General features: G+C 42.4%; 1 protein-coding gene and 1 long non-coding RNA gene across 2 annotated transcripts in view; one reads left to right on the top strand and one right to left on the bottom strand.

Moving 5' to 3' along the window:
- Positions 1 to 25,728, bottom strand: part of LOC142256418 (phospholipid-transporting ATPase IC-like) — a 112,286-nt gene that overhangs the window by 9,109 nt on the left and 77,449 nt on the right. Inside the window, exons 10-22 of the mRNA XM_075328101.1 lie at positions 24,489 to 24,647; positions 24,227 to 24,315; positions 22,590 to 22,786; positions 17,486 to 17,694; positions 15,453 to 15,496; positions 9,563 to 9,719; positions 8,816 to 9,007; positions 7,627 to 7,739; positions 6,388 to 6,552; positions 5,952 to 6,063; positions 4,301 to 4,376; positions 3,789 to 3,921; positions 2,008 to 2,296 (exon numbers count right to left, since the gene is read on the bottom strand). Of these exons, the coding sequence (XP_075184216.1) occupies positions 2,008 to 2,296; positions 3,789 to 3,921; positions 4,301 to 4,376; positions 5,952 to 6,063; positions 6,388 to 6,552; positions 7,627 to 7,739; positions 8,816 to 9,007; positions 9,563 to 9,719; positions 15,453 to 15,496; positions 17,486 to 17,694; positions 22,590 to 22,786; positions 24,227 to 24,315; positions 24,489 to 24,647 (1,935 nt within the window). The remainder of the gene's footprint in view (positions 1 to 2,007; positions 2,297 to 3,788; positions 3,922 to 4,300; positions 4,377 to 5,951; positions 6,064 to 6,387; positions 6,553 to 7,626; positions 7,740 to 8,815; positions 9,008 to 9,562; positions 9,720 to 15,452; positions 15,497 to 17,485; positions 17,695 to 22,589; positions 22,787 to 24,226; positions 24,316 to 24,488; positions 24,648 to 25,728) is intronic.
- Positions 1 to 25,728, top strand: part of LOC142256428 (uncharacterized) — a 104,316-nt gene that overhangs the window by 16,742 nt on the left and 61,846 nt on the right. Inside the window, exon 2 of the long non-coding RNA XR_012727524.1 lies at positions 2,412 to 2,512. This is a non-coding gene — a long non-coding RNA (uncharacterized LOC142256428). The remainder of the gene's footprint in view (positions 1 to 2,411; positions 2,513 to 25,728) is intronic.

Here is a 25,728-nt window from a genome sequence, read left to right as displayed (position 1 = left end):
TGCTGAGGGAAAGATGCATAGCAGAGCATGGGAAAGCTGGGTGCTGAGGGAAAGATGCATAGCAGAGCCTGGGAAAGCTGGGTGCTGAGGGAAAAATGCATAGCATGGGAAAGCTGGGTGCTGAGGGAAAGATGCATAGCAGAGCATGGGAAAGCTGGGTGCTGAGGGAAAGATGCATAGCAGAGCCTGGGAAAGCTGGGTGCTGAGGGAAAAATGCATAGCATGGGAAAGCTGGGTGCTGAGGGAAAAATGCATAGCATGGGAAAGCTGGGTGCTGAGGGAAAGATGCATAGCAGAGCATGGGAAAGCTGGGTGCTGAGGGAAAGATGTATAGCAGAGCATGGGAAAGCTGGGTGCTGAGGGAAAGATGTATAGCAGAGCATGGGAAAGCTGGGTGCTGAGGGAAAGATGTATAGCAGAGCATGGTAAAGCTGGGTGCTGAGGGAAAGATGTAAAGCAAAGCATGGGAAAGCTGTGTGCTGAGGGAAAGATGTATAGCAGAGCATGGGAAAGTTCCCTCAGCACAAAACTTTCCCATCCCATGCTTTTATCTTTGTCCCCCCTGATATATAGCTTTCCAAATACTATAATGGTCTCAACATAGCCTTCTACATAGTATAATGGGTCCCACATACCCCTTCATAAATTATATTGCAGCCCCCATAGTCCTTAATATTGTATTAATGCAGCCCCCATAGCACATACTGTTTAATGGACACCCATAGGCCTTCATATAATTTAATGCACAGAGGTAGGATGATGAAGGATGGAGCAGAGCGCTCCGCTCCATCCTTCATCATGACTTTGTGCGATCACAGGTGAGAGGTGCCCGTGCCGCTGCTTGCAACGGGCCCCCTGACTTACGAGCTCCATAGCTGCTGTGTGGTCTGCCACTGAACAGCGCAACTCCTCTCTGACAGAGGAGCCGGATGCTTCTCTGCAGGACTGGCGCCGGGCCCCTAACCCTGCTGGGCCCGGTCGCAGTTGCGATCTCTGCGACCGCTATCGTTACGCACCTGGAAATATCTCCAACTGATAGCACTTGTTTATTAATGTATTAAAAGTGTTTACAGGAAGAATAACAGAGGAACATAACTCTTTCAATCCAGTCTAGGATGGGGAATATGTATACTAATTGATATATTGGGCAGAGGAGCAGGTTTGTTTGCTCTGTTGCATAGTTTAATTTACCACTTTAACCCTCTTCATTTTGATGTTCCTCTGGATTTCTTCCTGGAAACGTATGACTATATCTAATTGTAACATGGCAGGATGTTTTATGAATATCAGCAGACTCCATACGCTTACCCATTTTAGTAAAAACTTGTATTCCCCGTCCTATAACACCTCAATGCTGCTGTTCCTCTATCATCATTCCTGGAAATAACTGGTTGTTACCAGATGATGGCGTGCATCTACACTGTCCAATCAGTGCTGACCGTTCCAAGCTGTGCATGGACACACCCCTTTGACAAGAGGAATTGAAACACCCAGTTGTCAGATTTATACCTAAATTTCCTAGAAGAATAACAGAGGAATGGCACAATGTTGAATGCTATAGAATGGGAAACACAACCTAAGGCAAGGCCGGAAAACAAGCAGGTCCTCTTTAGAAGGTCTTTTTATTAGTAAATACCTGCATTTCCCCATCCTATAAGACACTGTATTGGGCTGCTCCTCTGTTACACTTCCTGGAAATGTATGAATACATTAATAACTGCATGTTAATACTTCTTGGTGGTGTATTCCTCACACTGACACTTTACAATCAATGCCAACAATGCTCCTTGACATGTCATTTTGACAAGGAGGGGGGTAAAATCCCCAATTGTCAATTTATTCATACATTTACAGGAGGAACAACAGAGTAATTTAGAGCTGTAAAAAAAATGTTATGCATTGTGCTCCCCCTAGTGGTGGCTGCGGAGCTAAGCAGGGACTTTGGAGGTCTTTATCAGAAAATCGGACCTCTGATCGGTATAGCTCGTCCTCCTGGTAACTCCTTACTTTTTATCATGTTGACATCGTTGGCGCCGTCTCCGATGGCCAGGGTGATGGCCTTCTTGTACTTCTTCACCAGCTCGACCACCATGGCTTTCTGCTTCGGAGTCACCCTGCAGCAGATGACAGAGCTGCACTCACACGCCAGGTCCACAAAGTTCTTCTGTCGCTGTTCCTTTAAGACGTAGATCTTCCTTTTCTCGGCCAGATCCTTTTGCTTTTCTTCCGCCGTTCTGGGGAATTTCAGTTTGAGGCGTTTCTTCCTCTTTTTCTTCTTTTCTAGGAGAATTTCATTCTGTTTGTAAAAGGACCCAATTGTCAGGACGTTAAGTTCGTACATCACAGATATAAATTATGTAGAATGTCCAAAAACTTTTCTTTAATTATTATTTTGCCTTACTGTCTTTCAGTTCCCATTGTATCTTATGGGCCAATAACTCAGAAGATGGGAATATTCATTGACTTCTATAAAAAAGTGTTCTGGGAATGATCATTACAGAGCGAGGAGGAGGTGAGCTGTGATATCCCCTATTGCATATGGTGGACCCTTTGATGTTTACAGTGTCTAGAGGCGTTATGTGTAATTGTACATGAGGAGAAGGAGGTAAGCTGTAACATCATTATTGTGAATGGTGGATCCAGAGTTAACACCTCTATACACAGTAGATACCAGACATTGTACAGGAGGAGGAGGTGAGCTGTGATATCACATTGTGAATGGTGGATCCTGTGATATCTACTGTCTATAGAGGAGTTATCAGACATTGTACGTGAGGAGAAGAAGGTGACCTGTAACATCGTCTATAGTGAGTGGTGGATCCTGTGTTAACACCTCTATACACAGAAGTCATTGTATAGGAGGAAGAGGTGAGCTGTGAATGGTGGATGCTGTGTTATCTACTATACGTATTATCAGTCATTGGAGGGTCAGGAGGGTCGGAGGACAGCTGCGATATCACTTTGTGAAAGGTGGATCCTGTATTATCTACTGTATATCGAGGTGATCTCAGCCATTGTACAGGAGCAGGAGGTGAGCTGTGCTCTCACCTAGTGTGAATGATGGATCCTGTGTTATCTACTGTATATAGAGGTGTTATCAGTTATTGTGCATGAGAAGGTGAGCTGTGACATCACCTATTGTGAATGGGGTCTCCTGTGATAACTACAGTATACAGAGGAGTTATCAGTCATTTTACAGGGGGAGGAGAAGGCGAAGGCCATAATGCGAGTACTTCTGCCCCCATATACGGTAGCTACAACCCCTGCCCCAGATGGATGGGATTTGCTGCTGTTAGCCAGCACCAGAAGGGAGCCCATTGACATTTTTCCTGGGCCCTTTCACCTTTAAGTATAAGGCTATGTGCGCACAGTGCATTTTTCGCTGCGTTTTTGTGCTTTTTTGGGATGAAAACTGCATGACTTTGCTTTCCCCAGCAAAGTCTAAGAGTTTTCATTATTGCTGTATGCACACAACGGGGGTTTTTTTAGCTGTGTTTTTGAGCTGAGAAAAAAAAAAAATGGTCATGTCAATTTACTGCATTTTCCAGCCAAGCAATGCATTGGAAAAAAGCAGCAAAACGCAGAAATCAAAAACGCTGCAAAACGCACCGAAACGCGGTAAAACGCATTCGTTTTTGCCGCGGGTGCGTTTTTAGTGGCCAAAAACGCTGCATCTTTGTAGTCACAAAAAATAGCAACGTGCGCACATGGTCTTACACTGGCGTCGATCATAAAAGATTTAAAGCCAATGCTTTTTCATACATATTTATGAAAAGTGTAGGACGTACCAGCCAAGATCCGGTCAGGATTAGGGAACGTTTCTCCTCAGTTTGGAAGAAGGGTTCGGGGTTGCCCGCTTTGGCTCCTGGGTCGCCTCCTCGCCGGTTCTTCTGATTTTCCATCCTTGTCTGCAGCAGAGCACTGGGGAGAAAACATGGAGCAGAGATATCTCACAATCTAGATCATAAAGTGGACAGGAAAGAGTCTAATGGTACCGAGATGTGGGAATAATGTTATATTAACGGTAATGCAATATCAGGAACTAGACATAACATCCTATTACTAAAGTATAATATTACACACAATGATCTTTATATAAAGTACTATTTATTAAAAGGGGAAATCCAATTTTGAGGTCATAGATGTGAGTGGAGTCTGGGACTACACGATTGATTGGCAGAATAAAAAGGCACTTTAATGAGGTGAAACCCCTCTGGCACTCCTCAGTGGATACATGGAGAATTTCCGGAAAAAAAACAAAAAAAAACCAAGAATTCTATATTTTTGCGCTGCCACTTACTTGATGTCCTCTCCATAGCAAATCTTTGTCTCATCCGTTAAGAGCTCACAGGCGAAGCCAATATTTTCTGCAGTTTCTAAGAACAAAAAGACAGAAAAACACATTAAAAAATTAGCAAAAATATTACACAGTCAGGCGCGCAATAATGGATTTCCCCTGTAGAGGCCGCTGTGGAGGAAACGCATGGCTGGCTGCAGAAAGGCTTGGTGGCGACAGATGATCATTCGCGATTTTTAAAAAAGTTCTTCCTAATTCAAAAATCTTCAACTTTGAAAAACTCCGCAAAAAGCCTTAATGGTTGATCCACGGACAACACATTCATATGATCTAGTATCTCTGGAACCCCCCCACCAAATCACTAGAATGGGGGTCCAAAATCAGACATGTGAATTGGGCAGCATCGGTGATTGAATGGAGCGGTGGTCACCAATGTCTAATAGTTGGGTGCTGTACTCGTCTCTCCATCTCTGGCAGTGGTATAGAATTAGAACGGAGCAATACCGCGTCTACGTAACCACCATTCTGCTCAAGCGAGGGATATTGGACCCCAATCTTATGTTGTTAGGGGTTTCAGTGGTGGGATCTATCGTAATTATACATTTCACTTGACTCTGCCTTTTATTTCAAACCGCACATCCAAGCTCTTGCCACTTCCAGCTCAACAATACTTAGAGAATCTGCCCTTTCCTCAACCCTGAATCTACTAAAATGTTAGTGCCACCCTCATCATCTCCCACCTCGACTACTGCAACATCCTCCTCTGTGGCCTTCCTGCTAACACGGTCATTCCTGTACAGTCCATCCACCTCTCCCATCACTACTTCTCCCCTCTGCAAATCTCTTCATTGCCTCCGAATTCCCCAACGTATCCACTTCAAACTACTAACACTGACCTACAAAGCCATCCATAATCTGTCTCCTCCATATATCTCCCAACATGTAACCTCCAGTCCTCCCAAGACCTCCACCTCTCCTTCACACTTACACATTCCTATCCCATCCAATCGCCTCCAAAACATCTCCCGTATATCCCCCATGTATCCTCTGGAATTTTGTGCCCCAACACAGTTGCTTATCTGCCAACATGTAACCTCCAGTCCTCCCAGGACCTCCACCTATCCTCCACACTTATACGTTCCTCACCAAACCGCCTCCAAGACTTCTCCTGAGTATCCCCCATGTTTCTTCTGGAATTTTGCGTCCCAACACGTCCGATTATTCGTCACATTCTAAACTTTCAAATGGTACTTGAAGACCCATCTCTTCAAGAAAGCTACAGCCTACAATGACCCCACTGCCAACTCACCCCCACCAGGAGCTGCCAAAACCCCCCAATCTGGGGTCTCCTTCCCCATCATACAATTGAATGTAATGGCACGGCCCTCTCCTCTCTCTGCCCATCGGTCATTGTTAGTTTACTGCACTTTAGATCAGTATTTTGTATGCAACCGCTACTCATGTATATCACCATGGAATCAATGGTTCTCTAAAAATAATAAATTACATGCCCTGTTTTATGCGCCAACCTCAAAATTACATTGAGCCTTCATTTAAAGGGGACCCCAAAAATCATTTTTTAAAGTGATAATGGAAGTGATCATTAGTATATGGACATCTCATAATAGTGACACAATTACAAAACTTTACTAACCTTTTTTATCCCCTGTAAGAACCCAAATCTTTATATCTGCTTTAGCAAGTTTAGAGATGGTATGTGGTACCCCATCCTGCAACTTGTCCTCAATCGCGGTGGCGCCCAGTAACTGTGATAATACAAGAACAGTCAAGCAGATATATATACACATATACATACACACATATATATATATATATATATATATATACACATTATATATATATATACATATATACACATATACATACATATATATATACACATTATATATATATGTGTATATATATATAGATAGATAGATAGATAGATAGATAGATAGATATATAGATATATATATATATATATATATATATATATATAGATAGATATAGATTATAGATAGATAGATAGATATAGATATAGATATATATATATATATATATATATATATATATTTATTTAGTGAACATACCACTAGGTTGGTCTCTATTTCTTCATACACTTTATCCAGAGCCTCGTCCCGATCAGTCATGGCCACACTGGCCTCTTGGTATTTTTTATTCCATCTCACGAACTCTTCAGGGCTGATGTCCTTGTAGCAAAGACAAAGGGTCCTCAGGGTCTCATTGGCAAATATCTGGGGGTAATAAGGGAACACAATTACATGGACAGCCTATACGTTATATTGAGAACTGTGCAATTCCTCACTTGTCCTGTGGAGGCAGTGCAGGGAAAATTGAACATTTGCTGTTGGGGTCAGAACCGATCATCGGTGGTCAATGCCTTACTGTGCTTCTGATCATCGGTGGTCAATCCCTTACTGTGCTTCTGATCATTGGTGGTCAATCCCTTACTGTGCTTCTGATCATCGGTGGTCAATCCCTTACTGTGCTTCTGATCATCGGTGGTCAATCCCTTACTGTGCTTCTGATCATCGGTGGTCAATCCCTTACTGTGCTTCTGATCATCGGTGGTCAATCCCTTACTGTGCTTCTAATCATCGGTGGTCAATCCCTTACTGTGCTTCTGATCATCGGTGGTCAATCCCTTACTGTGCTTCTGATCATCGGTGGTCAATCCCTTACTGTGCTTTTGATCATCGGTGGTCAATCCCTTACTGTGCTTCTGATCATCGGTGGTCAATCCCTTACGGTGCTTCTGATCATCGGTGGTCAATCCCTTACTGTGCTTTTGATCACCAGTGGTCAGTCTCTTACTGTGCTTCTGATTATTGGTGGTAAATCCCTTACTGTGCTTCTGATCATCGGTGGTCAGTCTCTTACTGTGCTTCTGATTATTGGTGGTAAATCCCTTACTGTGCTTCTGATCATCGGTGGTCAGTCTCTTACTGTGCTTCTGATTATTGGTGGTAAATCCCTTACTGTGCTTCTTAGCCTAAAAATTTAAGTCATTGGGATCCCACCAATTAGAGATGAATAGTCTAATATCCTAACACTAAGAAAACCAGAATTGGATTTTATGGGGGAGGGGTTCCTGGGTGGTTAATCAGATTGGGCTTAAAAGTAATTATGACCAAAACAAGAATGTCTCAGAAGGCCTGGAAACTTGCCAGGTCCAGGCGCCATCACTAGTAGTTGATGTAGAGGGTAAGGGGTCCCGAGGAGACTAAACAGATCCCCTAATTCTCACCCAGAAACCTTCAAAACATAAAAAAAAAAAAAAACAGTTATATTTCCAATCTCCAACTCACATCCAGCGCCTCCTGGGTAGAATCCTTAATGGGATTATCAGGATGCAGACGCTCGTATATAACCGTATCTGCCCCTTTACAGTACAGTCTGATGTTCCCACTTGGTTCCCGCACTGTATGGCAAAAAGAAAGAAATAAGGCTTAGTCATTGTAAAATTCATAGCATTGTAAAATAAAATGAAATGTATGATGAGAAAAAACAATGTATTTTATAATGGGCTTGTTCAGGTTGATCCAGCAGGCATTGGGGTGCTGAATTTTGGGAAACTTTATGTATGAAAATTGACATTTTTTCTTGGGACATGGCTGGTATTCACTTGCAATACCAGATGCAGCCAGTGACTAGAATGGAGGCGCTGTTTTAAAGAAATAAAAAGAAACCTTTTATTTCATACTTTTTATTCATGTTTTACATGCTGCATCTTTTTGGGGGTTAGAAAAAAAAAAATAGCCCCGATTCATCAAAGCAATTTCACCAAAATTTTGAAAAGTTGCATCATTTTTATGCAATTTGGAGTTATACAAAAAAATGTGACTTTTGACATCTTCAGACCAGTTGTGCCAAAATGGGACAGTGGTGCAAAGGGGCATGGAGACCCCACAAATTCTGCTCCGGTACCTCTTAATAAATCAGGTGCCTATGATCAAGCCCGGTGTGAACAACGCTGGTCTTGATGAATCGGGTCCAATAGTTATTCTGCTTAGGTTTATAAATTCGATTTGCATTGAAAAAAAATCTACGTAGATCAAACTTTCTGGCCAAATTTGGCTGAAGTGCCGAATTCTAATTTCAGAGGATTTACTTATTACTAATGTCTAACCTATGCTTGGAAAAGGATCTACATTTTCAGAGATTATTTTCACACTATGTCTTTATACACCAGTTGGTATTATATTTTTCTGATCTAGAGGTGAATATACCCTGCTTAGACATAAAGGTAAAATGTAAAATACTGTATGTCTGCGGACACCACTATGGAGAGCAAACTGCATTATGTTTTAAGAGCAAGTATGCAATATGGTCCTCGGCTCCCTCTAGTGGTGTCTGTGGGAAGCCAGAATTGCATAATTTAGCTTCACGTCAATGCAGAGGATTTGGTGCTATAACCTCTTTATATATTTACCCATCTATCTCTATAAAACAAAAAAAAAAAAAAAACAACCCACAAACTAAAAATCTGAAGCTTACCTATAATAGACATGCGCTTTCGGTCACTGTTAAAATCTAGAATACCAAGTACTTCATAGGTGACCTCTTTCTCCAGTTCACTAATAGTAATAGTACTCTGGGTTCTGGATAGAAACACAAAGCCAAAATTCCTAGCAGCAGTTACCAGTGCCCCTTCATCTGGAGATGCCGCCTGGTAGACTAGTTCACCGCCTAGAATCAAGATGGAAGACATACAATATAATTTTTTTTTATTTTACATTAAATTTTATTTATTACATTACATACATATACACACACACACACAAACACAATATACATATATATTATACCGTGTATTATATTAAAATATATATATATTATAACATTTATAGTTTGTGTGTGTGTATATATATATATATATATATATATACATATATATATATATATATATATATATATATATATATATATATATATATATATATATATATATATATATATATATATATATATACACACACACATACATACATATACACACACACACAAACACAATATAAATTTTATATATATATATATATATATATATATATCACACACACACACAAACACAATATAAATTTTACATATATATCACACACATACACACACACAAACACACGCACCCGGTATATATAATATTATATATATATATATATATATATATATATATATATATATATATATATATATATATATATATATATATATATATATATATCAGTAACAAAAAAAAACAGAGCGTACCATCCGACCTCTCCACCATTACTGTATGGCACAAGCCAAGGAGCTTGAAGAACAGACGAATGTTGGGATCTTTCCCTGACCGGATTTGGTCAATCAGATAATGGTCTCCAAATGTAAACTTTGGGTCGGCCAATGGATTCCAGCCAAAATCTACTTCCTGCAGGTCAAAAAGAACAAAAGGATTATGAAGATTTGGAAGCTAATTTTTTTGTTTTTCCTGACGGCAAAGTCTGTAATTCTCATCTTTCTTCCCCTGAACCATCAACTGATTTTTGTCCACATCGAAAAGTTCAACTAGTCTTGGAAGTTGGTTCAGGAGACTAGAGATAAGGGGTAAACCCCTCACACACAATAGATAGAGAGCTGTCCAATGAATGATCCACAGTTATGATTTTAAACACACACACTGGTCAAAAAAATTAAATAAAAATAAATAAATAATACCTACCCAACTTGTCCCTGTACAGACTAGGGAGACCCTAGCCAAACAACTCAAAACTCTACCTCGGACGTGACTCCCTAAAAGGCCGTTGAGGTGTTTCTTGTACCTCCTGAAGGACCAGAGTGGAGGCTACAACACATTTCCAACAAAGGGAGAGGAAGATGTGCAGGATAATACAAAAACCAAGAGAGTGTGAAAACTAAAAACACACCTCATATAAGGTAGAGAGGGTAAGCTAAAGAGAGCTACAAATACAGATCCCATAATACCTCCCAGAGAGGTGAAAGGAAAAATGTGCCAGGAAGGAAAAAAGACTGAAATAACTGCAGGAATTAAACAGGTGTTCACCCACTAAGGTAAACTCCTTAGAGGAGGATCTAAAACTCCTAAACACAACTCCAGCTAAAAAGTATAGCCAGCAAAGAAGGGCAATAAAAGATAAACATATAAAACCCAACCCAGAATGTGATCAGGCACACCAAAACAGAAAAATGAGTAACAGCTATAAAAGGAGTGAACCAAGAAGGCAAAACAAAGACAATCAGCATTTGGAAAGGCAAGGAAAGGTTATAGCCCAGCAGATAGAGGAACCGACCATACAGCAACAGGTCACCGGATTCAGTCCTCAAACATGTTTGATGACACGTACACGCTCTCTCCCAACTCCTCCAAACACAGGAATGCTCCTGTATTTTCCATGAGAGAGCTGACAGAGTCCTCCTGTGCCAACAAAAAGGATCGGAAGTCAGAAATAGGATATATGGCGTGCATCTCTCAAGGGAGAATTGGGAAACCCCCATCAATATTGAAAAATCAACGGAGTCAGCCGATGTTAGTCTAAAATGTATGGAAGTGTGATGCCCTGGGCAAGCCAGGGGTCACAGGTCATGACACCACACGCACCCCACATTCCCTGCAGGAACACCAAGGTCAAAACACAAATCCTTGTTGCCTTCCCCAGGGGCGGATGTCCACACCAGGGGGTGGAGCCAGGCGGTTGGTCTCCACCCCCCAAGGAGTTCACAGTCCTGGAGGAGGGAAACACAGGCAGATTAGTTTGGAGGAGGAAAGTGTGAGGAGTGAAGTCAGCTCAGGGAGAGCTTGTGAGCAGATAGGCTCTGGAGGAGCTCAGTGAAGGAGAGCTGAAGTAAGGAAAAGTAACAGCAAATCCTGAAGTTAGTCCGGGTGTGTGCCCCGAACTGAGACAGCAAGGTTGGCAGACGGCGGTGACCGTCTGCAGGAGAGGCTGATCAGAGGTTGCCGAAAGGACCGTGGACGGGTGGTGGCCTGGCGGTACCGGAGCGGTATACAAAGAAAAGCCAGCACCAGTGGCAGGGGCCTTTCGGATCCCGGCAAGGCTTGGAGTCGCCGTAAATTGCCAAATCCGTCAGTGAAGGGGACCTCCGGGTCTCTCAGCAGTAAAGTCCCGATTGAAGGCAACAGTCCGACCATGAGGGGAGACACCGCCACCGCCAAGGCACCAGTTTCCCAGGGCCAGCGCCTGCGGGCAAGAGAAGTGGGGCTCCTCCGGCTCATATCCAGGCCGGGGAGTGGGCTAACCGGTGGGAATCCATCACTACCAACAACCGTACTTAGGTGCAGGGAAGAGACAGTTACCGCTAACTGCAGGGAACATCAACACAGCAGCCGTCCGAGGGACCCGTCCAACCAGCCGTTTGTTTACCGTGAACTGTGTCATCATCCATGGGCTGAGTGAGTACCTCCGTGCCGTGTGGCACAGCGCTGCCCCTGCGTCCCTGCACCTCAACAGGCCCCAGAACCCACCTGCACCAAACATCCTACCCCCATCACCGGGCCCCGGGACAAACAACCCCCTACCCAAGGAGGGGAGGAATAACAACCGAGCTGCTCCCTATCACCGTCCCCGGGAGCCCATACAGAGCAACGGTGGTGTCCACATACAATCACCACAACCGTGGGTGGCGTCACAGACAATAAATCCCCAACACCAACCCCCTTTTCACTCACGGGCGAGGAGCGCCGCTCGAGTCCCCGGGATCCGGCCCATCGCTCGAGCCACCGAGCAGCAGCAGCCGCAGAGCAGCGGCAGCCGGACCCTAGCAGTGGGAGAGCGCTGCGTCCCCTCCTCCGCCCGCGACAGAAGCCTTTAGAGACTCTGCCTTCAGAAAGCGCTCAGTGACTGATTCACCGATATCTCCTTCTATAGTCTACCATAGACTATGATACATAGAGGCTATAGAAGCCAAAACGTGCTCGAGTTCCCCATTGACTTCCATTCTACTCTGTACACAACTTGCGCTCATCCAAAACATACAACTGCTTGTCATGAGCACCCGAGCACGATAGTGCTCCCTCATCACTAGTTACGAGTACCGAGCACCCGAGCACGATAGTGTTGCGGGCGGAGGAGGGGACGCTGCGCTCTCCCACTGCTCGGGTCCGGCCGCCGCTGCTCCACGGCGGCTGCTGCTGCTCGGTGGCTCGAGCGATGGGCCGGATCCCGGGGACTCGAGCGGCGCTCCTCGCCCGTGAGTGAAAGGGGTTTGGATTTGGATATTGGGGATTTATTGTCCGTGACGCCACCCACGGTTGTGGTGATTTTTGGTGACACCACCGCTGCTCCGGATGGGGATCCCGGGGACGGTGACAGGGAGCAGCTTTGGTTGTTAATCTCCCCTCCGTGGGTAGGGGTTTTGGTTGTCCCGGGGCCTGATGAGGTGCAGGGTCGCAGGGGCAGCGCTGTGCCGCACGGCACGGAGGTACTCACTCAGCCCAATGATGATGACACAGTTCACGGTAAAACAAGTGGCTGGCTGGACGGGTCCCTCGGACGGCTGCGGTGTTGTTGTTCCCTGCAAGTTAGCGGTGACTGTCTCTTCCCTGCACCTATGTACGGTTGTTGGTATCGATGGGTTCCCACCGGTAACCCGCTCCCCGACCTGGATATAGGCCGGAGGAGCCCCTTTTTGCCCGCAGGCGCTGGCCCTGAGGAACTGGTGCCTTGGCGGTGGCGGTGTCCCTCTCACTTGATTGGACTGTTGCCTTCAATCAGGACTTAGTTGTTTGGAAACCCAGGAGGTCCCCTTCACTGACGGATTCGGCAAATTCACGGCGACTCCAAGCCTTGCCGGGGTCCGAAAGGCCCCTGCCACTGGTGCTGGCTTCTCTTTGTGTACGGGTCCGGTACCGCCGGGCCACCACCCGTCCGCGGTCCTTACGGTAGACTCCAATAGGCCGCTCCTGCAGACGGTCACCGCCGTCTGCCAACCTTGCTGTCTCGCCCGGGCCACATACCCGGACGCTATCAGTCAGTTGCTCTCTTGCCACTTCACTACTCCACTTTTTCTTCCTCTCCCTTTCACTGTCCAAACTAGACTAGACTGCTCCTTTTCCCTCCTCCAGGACTGTGAACTCCTTGGTGGGTGGAGACCAACCGCCTGGCTCCACCCCCTGGTGTGGACATCAGCCCCTGGGGAAGGCAACAAGGATTTTGTGTTCTGACCTTGATGTGCCTGCAGGGAATGTGGGGTGTGGTGGTGTTGTTACCTGTGGCCCCTGGCTTGTCCAGGGTGACACATTAGTGCTCACTCATCACTAGTTACGAGTACCGAGCACCTGAGCATAGTAGTGCCAGCTCATCACTAGTTACAGGTACTGAGCACCTGAGCATGGTAGTGCTGATGTGAAGCCCCACAGGTGTTGTGTCGGTGCATTACCTTCAGGGACTCCACGTGGGATGGTACAGTCTGGTCACAGGTAGGGAATCCTCTCTTAGGATTGTCGTGACGCCACTCTCGATATTGCGGTCATGGTGACCGCCACTGCAGATTAGGGGCGCATGGGGCTGATGGTGGGTGCAGTCAGTTGTAGTGGCCTCCCGAGAGTAAGGCAAGCCCCAGGGCCCTGTGCAAGTGTGTGGCACCACAAGTCGCAGAATGTCTTTCAGGGGTTTTACTCACATTAGGTGGCAGGGTGAGTAACCCGGGCATAGCTGGGAAGAACCAGGCTGGAACCAGGAATCCTTCCGGCTGGCTGATGAGGGCGACTACCAACTCGCCATCCTTAGCCCTTTTGTGTTTGTGGTGACCGCGACTTGAAGTCCCTACGGGGGTCACCCAGGGAAGTTGCTGCTGCCTGTTCTCCCCTTGTTTTGGCCCGTTTGCTTGTAGCCTGGACTAGGTCGCTCCGGCTGCTTGCCTCCTGTGAACTATGAGCCCTCTCTTTGCTACGTGGCTGCGGACTCTGGGGTGTTGTCTTGGAAGTTTGGAGTGCCCCCACCGGCAGGTTTGGCCGAAGAAAGGTGAATCTATCTCTGCACTGGGACCTGTTACCCTTGCGGGTCTGGTACCTCCCTGGCAGTCCCCTTACTCTGCCACCTCTTTGCTCTCTCTAGCCTTTGGTGGATTTCGGGAAGCACTACCAGGTGACCGATCTTCCCCGTCGGTAGTCACTGCGCGGACGCTGTTCAAGTGCTCCAACTCCAGGGTCTACTGCCTGTGTCTGCTCTCCCTGAGCTGCACACTCTAAACTGGCTCACTAGTGGGTTCTGCACGTCTGCTCTCTCTGAGCTCCACTTCCAGACTCCTCACTAGTGATGTGTCGGTCGCGAATGATCCGACACAAAGATCCGGCTCCCTGCTGTGAACGACAGGAGCCGGATCACTAGTGTGAGCCACTAAAATTATCTAAACGGCTCTTTTCGCTGTCAAACCTGGGGTGAACACATATTTAATAAGGAGCCGAGAACGAGCTGAAAGATCCGGCTCTTTTTGGTGAACGGAGCCATAGGAACCGGATCACCAAAAAGAGCCGGACAGCCCATCACTACTCCTCACTCCTCTCTCCACTGTGCCTGCCTACGCCACCTAGCAACCAGGCTCTCTACCACACCCCTTGAGTGGACATGGAGGCTACGCCCCCTCCTGGAATTTCTCAGGAGTCCCTTCAAAGGTCAATGTGTGAGACCTGATTACTATGCGCCTGTGTAGTCACACCTCGGTCAGCCTTCTGGATTACCTGTATTACACTGCCCCCAGCATGGGTGCAGTACTCAGTGGTGCCTGACCAGGTCAGGGGCGCCACACTCCCTCATCACTAGTTACGATTACTGAGCACCCGAGCATGGTAGTGCCCGCTCATCACTAGTTACAGGTACTGAGCACCCGAGCATGGTAGTGCCCGCTCATCACTAGTTACAGGTACTGAGCACCCGAGCATGGTAGTGCCCCTCATCACTAGTTACGATGAGTACAGAGCACCTGAGCATGGTAGTGCCCGCTCATCACTAGTTACGAGTACTGAGCACCCGAGCATGGTAGTTCCCACTCATCACTAATTATCAGGGAATTTTTTGCGCCCTATTATAATCTATTTAGGCTTGATGGGGGTGACCTAAAGTTCTTTAAAAGAGTAATTACTAGGAAGTCCAGAAATATCTATTAAAAGCAGAAAAAAGGGATGACATACCTCATTACATGTAGACTTGTTTCCAGCTTCTTGTCTTTGTTCACCTAAAACAAAAATTCTATAATTTTATCTCTAATTACATGGGGGGTTTCCTAGTGTAAAGTAACATAAAAAAAAAAGATCAATGTGGTGATTCTATATGGACATTTCAATATTTTGTTTAGATTTGATATCATTTAGGGCTCATTTCAGATTTTTTTTTTCCAAACTCACAAAAAACTGACCGAGTTTCAGCAATCTTTTGGATCAGAGTTTCATCTGTGTTCGATCAGCGTCTTTTTTTTTTTTTTTTTTTTTTTTTTTTTTTTTACACCCTTTGCAAAAAAAATGATAAAAACTGTTGCCAGTTTCTCAAGCTTTTCCCAATAAAGGGTATGTGCACAAGGGGCCTTATAGATATCAGCATCCCTCCACAAGTTTGGAAAATAACACTTCAGGATAATGCGGTTCATGTTTTTTCTTGAAGCGCTTTCTTTGTTGTCATTTTATTGTTTTTGGCTGCTCATTTTTTGGGCTTTGAATTGTACATATAACAAAGGGCCGACTTCCACTTGAAGAATTGACCAGTCACTTCTTTCACCCTCATCATGACAAGGAAAGAACATATGAGGGGCTGCTGATAAGTCTTTAGCTTTATCCAGAAACAAACGAGATAGGATGATGAAACTGTATATTTATTCCACATACTCTCCACACTTCTTACATCCGTATTCCAAGTTCTGTAAGCCTAGCAAAAATAAGGATTTTGGTTGTGCCTCAAACCAGGCATCAGTATCAGCCATGGCATCAGAAATGTGAAATTTGGTACCCTTGAGGAGTTCTTCAGGTTTGGAAACTAATGATAGTCAGAGGGAGCTAGATCTGGTGAATAAAGTGGGTGGTCAACCAGCTGGAAGCCCAGCTCTGCCAGTTTTCCCGTGGTCGCTTGTGCGTTATGAGCGGAGGTGTTGTCTTCCAGGAACAAGATTCCTTTGGACAGCTTGCCGCGCCTTTTGATCTTCAGAGCGGTCTTCAATTGGTCCAAAAGTTCAATGTAATACCTTGCATTGATGGTGGAACCCTTTTGAAGGTAGTTCACCAGCAGTAAATAGATGCCATCACCTTAGTGGCTGAGGTTTGCACCCTGAGCTTCTTTGGATGAGGAGAACCACTGTGCCTCCTCTCTTTCACTGTTTCTTGTTTTCAGGGTCATACAAATAAATCCAGGTCTCATCCATAGTGATCAGTCGATCCAGGAAGATCTTATCAGTCCGGAAACGCTGACAAATGGACCGGGAAGTTTTCACTCGCTGCTTCTCTGATCTGTTGTCAAACATTTGGGCACCCACTTTGCAGATTGCTTCCTCATGTTAAAATAATCATGGATAATGACACCAACACGTTCACGGGAAATCCCTATGATGTCTGCTATTGTTTTAGCTGAAATTCGTGGATTCTCCAGTATGAGGTTGTACACAGCATCGACGATCTCCGGAACAACAACCACTCTCGGTCATCCAGGACGTTCCTCATCATTGGTGCTGGAGTGGCCCTTTTTAAATTTGGCAACCCAGTTCTTAATTGTGGACTATGAAGGGCATTGATCCCCCAATGCCTGCGACATATCACCATGAATATCCTTCGTGGACTTTCCTTGCACAAACAAGAATTTTATCCCTCCTCTACTTTCAGTTGTTGTGAATTATCGCATTAGACTCTACCATTTTGTTTTCCCACGTGCGTAGAACACCGTTACCATAAGCAACAAACACAATATTTTGAAAAGATATATTAGACACATAAGGCTTTCATGTTATGTAACATTTGTTACCATAGAAACAAAAAAAATATCACAGAGCCAAAGACTTAGCAGCAGCCCCTCATATACTTGGCGATTTTGATCCGTGACTCAGATCATATTCAGACATGTCTTTAAGTTTTGCTATTGATCACTCGGTTTGCAAAAATACATGGACATGTGAGCAGACCCATAGACCACAATAGGTATGAGTTTAACAATAAAAAACACAAAACTCATACATGAAGGAACTCACCGTAGGTTTCTTCATTGATTGTGCATTTCTTGAAAGTCATGACATTCTGGGTCAATGTCCCAGTCTTGTCAGAGAAGATATACTGGATTTGTCCCAGCTGCTCATTCAGCGTTGTGGTCCTGGCTTTGGCCGGTGTGTCCTTATCACAGTGGTACATCTGCAAATCCCAGTTTATGAAGTAACTCTGGCCCAAACGAATCACTTCCACACTAAAGACATAAAATCAACTCATGAAAAAAAATATAAATAAATCAGCTCAAATATTTCCTACATGTAATTAACAAAAATAAAATAAAAAAAGTTGCCAAAATTTTGAAAACTTTAGCAATTTGAAATCTTTAGAAAAAATAATAAAAATTTTAACTTTTTCCCACAAAAATATTACTTTTATGGAAATGCAAAAATTTGGGGCTAAAGTAACAGGAGAAAATGGGCAGTAAACTCAGTTGTGAAATTTCTCCTGAGTACACCGATACCCCACATGTGGGGAGAAAACTATAGTTTGGGTGCATGGCAGGGCTTGGAAGGGAAAGAGCGCCATTTGACTTTTGTATGCTAAATTGGCTGGAATCGATGGTGTACGCAATGTCGCCTTTGCAGAGCCTCTGATGTCTCTAAACAATTTAAAACACACCACGTGTGTTCCAATTTCAGAAACCACATCTCTAAAATAAATAATTTATCTAGAGAAATTACATGAGTTTGGGTTTATTTTTGTGCGGATTGGATTGAATCTTTTATTGGGAACATTTGACAAAACTTTCAGATCACATTTATCCTGTGCTCTACGCTGAGCACTTCAAATCGGGGCTTTTCATCTAAATCTCTGAATGAAGTGAATCAGATGAAACCCCTGAGTGATACAATCATTATAATGAGGCAGCAGAGTTACTCTCTACTGTCTGGAGTATGTATGATCAGAAGTGCACAAAACTGTGGTCGACCGCACTTTAATGCACACTTAAAAAGACGGACATAGCTGGATAATAAGACAGTGTCCAATTGTGACTCCCTCTGTCTCATTACAGCAAATTTTCCTTTTCAGAGATTTTTACTCAATCTCTAGTGTAAGTGCTCAGTGCAGAGCGCAGGATAAATGTGAGCTGAGCCTTACTGCGATATTTTGGAGAAAGGATGAACAAATCAATATCAGGTCAAGAATCTGTTTAAAATTTATTTTTATGCCGTTAGCCATGCAGTATAAGTGATTAGGCGGATTTATTCTTTAAGGCCCCCTTCAAACATCCATGTCTCCGGTACGTGTGACGTCCATTTTCACACCTACCGGAGACACTGATATACGTAGACTCATTAAAATCAATGTGTCTGCGCACACATGCATGTTATCACATGGACACTCGCCTTCTTCATCGCTGCTGTCTCTGCCGCTGCTGTCACTTCCTTCCAACCCCCGCTCATTAAGCTCATCACATATTCACTGCACCGAGGACAGGAAGCAGCAGCGGGGAGTCAGCAGGGCCAGAGACCACAAAGCAGAAGACATCAGCACCACAGACAGCAACGCAATGGACAAGTGAGCATAAAGTTCCTGTTCTCCCTGTATTACGCACCTTTTACACATCCGTGCAAAACATTTGAGGTTTTTCACAGACCTGAAAGAGGTCTAAGGTGCTGTGATGGCAACGATACGCGATACCAGTTTTATATCTTTTTTTTTATGTTTGACTACTATCACACATGTAAAAAACTTTATTTTGGAATAAACAAGGCATTTTTTAACTACCATATATTTTGGATGAGTTGATTTTTTTTTTTTAATATATTTTTATTAAATTTTTTTAAACTAACAACACGTAATCATTACACATAGCAAAACCATGTAAAAGATTCAGCACTGAAATATTCGGATCTTAAACATTTCTTAATTTCTCAGCTGGGAGCAAGCAAGACAGTTACCACTTAACGATCCCCCCATTAAAGTTTGCGGATTCTTTCAGACATGGCTAATCGCCTCATATTCATAACAATTCCCAATGTCAAGTTATCAAAATGTCTAGCAACTAGAGCTGAGCGGATTGCTGATAATCCGGGTCCGGCGGATCCGTCGCGGGTTGTGAAAGAAGTCCGGATCCGATCCAATGTAAGTCAATGGGGAGCGGATCCGGGGACGATGTGGCACCTGACCCGTCAGGGGCGCCTCACTTTGTTTAAAGAGACCACATCCTTATTGAGTTGACTTTTTTTACTGGTATTATTTTCAGGCACATACCATTATTGATTGCCCTCTATTCTGATTTTCGGGAGGCTGAATGAACCAAAACCAGCAATTCAGGGGGGAGTGGGTTATACTTTTCACCGTGTGGTAGAAGTGATCGGACAGCTTTAGTCTTCTGGTCAGCGGTGTGTGTGTGTGTGTGTGTGTGTGTGTGTATGTGTGTATGTATATAATATATATATATATATATATATATATATATATATATATATATATATATATATATATCTATCTACACCTGTGTTTTGTGTGTTGCTGCTTTTACAAAATAAAAATAATTATATAGAAAAAATAACTGCTTCTCCATCGCTATATTCGGAGAGTTTTTTTTAATTTCACCGCTGGCGGAGCTGTATGGTGGCTTATTCTCTGAAGGACAAGATGACGTTTTCAGCTATACTATTTTTATTTGCTGTGAATCTCAGTTCGTACAAAAGCTTTGAAACTAGATTTACGTGTCCATTCTTTTACATTTTTAGTATATAAATATATATATATATATATATATATATATATATATATATATACATATATATACTAAAAATGTAAAAGAATGGACACGTAAATCTAGTAATATATATATATATATATATATATATATATATATATATTACTAGATTTACGTGTCCATTCTTTTACATTTTTAGTATATATATGTATATATATATATATATATATATATATATATATATATATATATATATATATATATATATATATATATATATATATATATATTTGATTGAATGACATCACAGGCCAGTAGCCTGAGGCTGCACGACTGAAAGATTCTGATGAATTGACCTCTAGCCATTCAGTAAAAGAGATTAATGTAGACCCATGAGTAAACATGTCTCATATCTACCAGAAGCAAAAACAAAAGTCTATGCTTATGTTGCAGGGCAAGATATCTTAAGAAATATCGTATTTAAATCAATATAATTGTGACACTTTTGTCATCATAGACCTCTTCAGAGCTCAATATGGGATATTGGACCATTTGAAGCTGAAAGAGAATTGGGCCTATGGTTGTATCAGGAGCCTGGTTGTCATGGAAACCTTGTGTGGATTTAGATCATCATATGCATCAGTATCTGTATTTTTGCTGGAAACTATGTGCCTATAAGTGAGGACATTTGTAATTTGAATACCCACAGAGGGTCCACAACAGCTCCTTCTGACAACACTACACCTAACACAATCAGAAGGAAGCATGTTGTCACCAGAGTCACCAAGTAGTGCAGCCTCAGGATTCGGGCCTGTCATGTCAAGTGATTGATCAAGAGAAACCAAATCTTATTAGTAGATAGCCTTATAAAATTGATATTTGGCATTTCTCTTCCCTACTTCAAAACCTTAATTTATACTTGGGTTAACAAATTTTGGATTTTACAATGCACCATTAAGATGCAGATCCACCCCTGGCCCAGGTACTTGTTGCCATTATGACAACACATATTGAGGCTGGTAACAGGCCAGGATAGTTCACATATATCCTTCAAGAAAGAGGAGACATACGGAGTCATCTGAGGCGTACCATCAACACTGGCACTGAAGGGACTTTTACCAATGGTGGATTAGATGTTAATTCTGAAAATATTGATTCACATTTCTCAAAAGTGGTGTAATTCCGACTAAATCTGTGGGTACTTTATTAAATCGCATCTCTCCATATTTGTTGAAGGTTGCACCTCCCTCATACATTTGGTGCAAATTACTCCAGGGCAACATAGTGACCCAATTACTGCCATGTGATGTACTAATACATCCAATATTGGATTCCCTTTCTCTGATGCGGGCTCAGGAGCCGAGCCTGCATTATTCCAAGCAGATGACTGCTGCAAGCCGAGTCATGCTATGAGATGCCATGATGGTTTATCTATGAACACTAGCCTGTGGCTGGCATTCATAAAAGACTACGGACTTTACTATATACTGCAATAATATGGTACTGCTGTAAATTGTATAAGTGGACACAGTTTCAAGTCCCCTAGATGGGTTTAAAAAAAAAAAAAAAAAAGTGGGGGGAAAAAAAATAGAATCTAGAATATATATTTTATAATGTATATATGTATAAAATATAATAATGTATACCTATCTCTATCCCTCTCTCATGTATCTATGTATGTATGTAATATATACATATATATATATATATACATACACACATTAATATATATATATATATATATATATATATATATCTATATACACATACATACATACATATACATACATATACATACACTGTATATATATATATATATATATATATATATATATATATATATATATATATATATATATATCTATATCTATATCTATATCTATATATATATATATATATAAAAAATATGTCAGCCTGCCTTGCAAAGTACAAGACCTACCAAAGCTAAAAATCAACAAAAAATAAGTTATGACCTATAACAATTGTCAACCAGTGACTTTTTTCCCTTTAGTTAAGTAAAGAAAAACAAAAAGGAGAAACAAAAATTACCCCACCACAAAACGATGAACCTAAAAAAACAAAACCCCACCTATACAAGCTTGGTATCTCTACAATAGTACTTGTAGAATCACGCTGCAAAGACATTTTTACTGCACAATGAACACCATAAAAAAATAAATAAATAAATATCCACATTGCAATTTTTATTTTGCAACATTTCATCACATTTGGAATTTTTCTCCCAATTTTTTAGTACACGCGCCAAAATCATGATCAGTCGTATTCCTCTAAATTAATTTGACGCATCTTATCCCAGTGGACTTATGACCCGTAGTGGTGTATAAATGTATTGATTATATCCCACCCCCCTCCCAAAAAGAATAGCGATAGCAAGTTGCGTTCATGAATAATGATCTCACCTCACGTAAAGAGAAATGGGTACCATAGTGTTCAGAACAATGATGTAACCCCAAAAAGCCAGGAAGCCTCGGTATGACGGGGCGTAATCCTTCCCATCGTACAGATACCATGACACATTAGCTAGGCCCAGTTTTGCATCCCAGAATGTTTGCCCAATAGCAAGTCCAGCCGATGCCAAGATGAGGAGAACAAATATCTGATGGAGAAAAAAAACCCATTACATTATGCCATTTATATCTCCTACTATTCAATGACTGTAGTTAGTGACCAGCACCACTAGAGGGAGCTCTCTAAATATGGAATTTAAAGGAGTTTTCCCACTTTTGGGAACTTTGCTTAAATTCATGTAATAGGGGCTAAAAATCATTCTTACAATTGGTTCTCAGAATAAATATTTAGATCGTTTGCCTTCTTGAGCATCTGAGTTGCGTTTATTGCCAACTGCAGAATGAACTAACTTAGGGTCAGTCAGGGAGCTCAATATGACCGTCATTTACAGTCCTTAACTCTTTTAGGTTTTTGGGTTTTTTTTAGCTCCTCTTAGCTGATTTAAGACCAAAGAACAGATTAATGTTGAATGTGCAAAAAAAACCAAAAAGTTTATGAAAGCCAAAACAGTACAAAACTTTTCATGAAACTGGATTATAAAAGTGATTTTTTAGCTGCTAGTATATGTATGGTAAGGAAGGATAATGAAGGAGGGGGGGGACCCCAAAATGGTGGGACACTTCCTCCAATTATATCAGCATAACACGATTGCCAAAAAGCTCCCCCTAGTGGTGGCTTTGGATAACCAGAATTGTATCATTATGGCTACATGAATGAAGGCAGATGATTTGGAGCTCCCCCTAGTGGTGGCTTCTGAAAGCCAGAATTGTATCATTTATGGTTACATGAATAAAGCCAGATGATTTGGAGTTCCCCCTAGTGGTGGCTTCTGACAGCCAGATTTGGGTCATTTATGGCTACTACATGAATGAAGCCAGATGATTTGGAGCTCCCCCTAGTGGTGGCTTCTGACAGCCAGATTTGGGTCATTTATGGCTACTACATGAATGAAGCCAGATGATTTGGAGCTCCCCTTAGTGGTGGCTTCTGAAAGCCAGAATTGGGTCATTTATGGCTACTACATGAATGAAGCCAGATGATTTGGAGCTCCCCCCTAGTGGTGGCTTCTGACAGCCAGATTTGGGTCATTTATGGCTACTACATGAATGAAGCCAGATGATTTGGAGCTCCCCCTAGTGGTGGCTTCTGACAGCCAGATGACACAGCTGCATAAATGAAGGCAGCTGATTTGGAGCAGGAACCGTGATTTAAAAAAATAAATAAAAATAAAATAAAAATAATGTTTTTATTTTAATTTTTTTTTTTACACCTAATTTTTGATGTACACAAATTGACAGCTAGATATATAGTAGAGGTTTAGTACAAAATTCCTATCTCCCAACACAAAATATGTACCCAAATGTGAAAATTTATAGTCCTTCTCTGCGGGGGAAAATACTATTTTTTTCCCCCCTTGAACGAAATGCAAGGTGTGACTGCAGCTCCTCTATCCCTACAGTCGTGGAGCACACAGTAGCAACAAACATTAAAAAAAAAAAAAGCTTAAGTTTTGTCTTTTTCATCTTACCGTGTAGACCATATAGTTCATCAGATAATCAATTTTTGTTCTTTTTAGCCTTGTTTTTCCACTATTCCGCATTATTTTTGTGTCAGCGCCTTAAAAATAAAAATTACAAAAATTAAATTAAAAAAAAAAAACACAAAAGAACTTAAAGGCAAAATTATTTTCCAAAAATAATCATAAAATAAACCAAAAATACCGGACCTAAATAAATAGGAGGCATTACAATAAACTTTGCATTGATGAGTGAGGTCATTGGAGATTTTACCTGCAAAAAGTACGAGGCCATGACAATACGTTGTGTTGCGGATGGTACAACCTCGCAGGAGGATTTTATCGACATCAAGGGGGTAACTCATTCCTCTCCAGCAGAGTGTCCCCACAAACTTGTCCAGGCGATTATTAGGCTCCTCGCATATAACCAACCCTGAAAAACAAAAATAATAAAAAGACTCTTCATGCTGTAGATAAGTAGAATCCATTATTGTAATTCTGTCTGGTATGATAATGAGACAGCTGAAAATTCTGTGACGATCATGAGACTGCTGAAAAGTCATCACTAGGTCCAGCCGCTAGTGTGAAAATTGCAGTAAGGAAGTGACCACTTAGCATAAGGGTTGTATGTAGAACAGGATTTAGGTTACTAAAGGCTCCTTGGTAGGAGAAAAAAAAAAAAGTGGCCTCATCCAAGCTCTGGAGCACAGACCTCAACTAACCCCCACAAGTGACCATTCACACATGTGGACCTCCTCGAAGGCACTGTGGACTATAGATAAAGAAAGGCATGCCTGGGACCTTCCCTCTAATCTAGCCCAAGAGGGTCGGAGCAGGTATGTGTTAGGGACAAACAGCCCCTCAGCTCCATAAGGGGACACCAATCCCCTTTATTGATATTGAGTAGAGGGGGCTTGCTTTTATGGATTTGGCACTTGGAAGCTTTCAGTTATGATCCATTCCCACTTTTTGAAGTTTCGTCAATGGCTTATATCAGGTGTCTTTCCTGACCTAAACCTCTGATCCACAGCACTGCATAGACAAACAGTGTCATACATTATCCAAAAGCTGCCAAAATTGGAAAAAAAAAAAAAATCTTTATACTATGCACCTCTATAAGTATTGTGTGTATGTATTGTACAGTGAATGCATGATCAAAAATATGATTTACTGGTTAAAAACAAGCTGCGATATTTTTAAATTCTTTATCATTGTATCATTTTGTTGTTTTAACCATTTTTCTAGATTACATTTTTATAAATACATACATATTTATTTGCTTGTTTGGATTGAATGGGTTGCTGACTAGTTTTACACATCATGAGATGTTTCTTGTGTGGTACCTTGGTAATGAGACACCTTCTTATAGGCCTCAATTGAACTAGCTGATATTTTTCTTTAAGTGTCAGGATTTCTTTCAGAATACTGAGATTTTAGCTGGTGTCATTGTCGCGGGCGGAGGAGGGGACGCCGCGCTCTCCCACTGCTGCTCGGGTCCGGCTGCCGCGGCTGCT

This window comes from Anomaloglossus baeobatrachus, chromosome 1 (genome assembly GCF_048569485.1).
Source record: "Anomaloglossus baeobatrachus isolate aAnoBae1 chromosome 1, aAnoBae1.hap1, whole genome shotgun sequence".
NCBI classification, from domain to species: domain Eukaryota; kingdom Metazoa; phylum Chordata; class Amphibia; order Anura; family Aromobatidae; genus Anomaloglossus; species Anomaloglossus baeobatrachus.
This window is presented reverse-complemented; position numbering and strand designations above follow the sequence as displayed.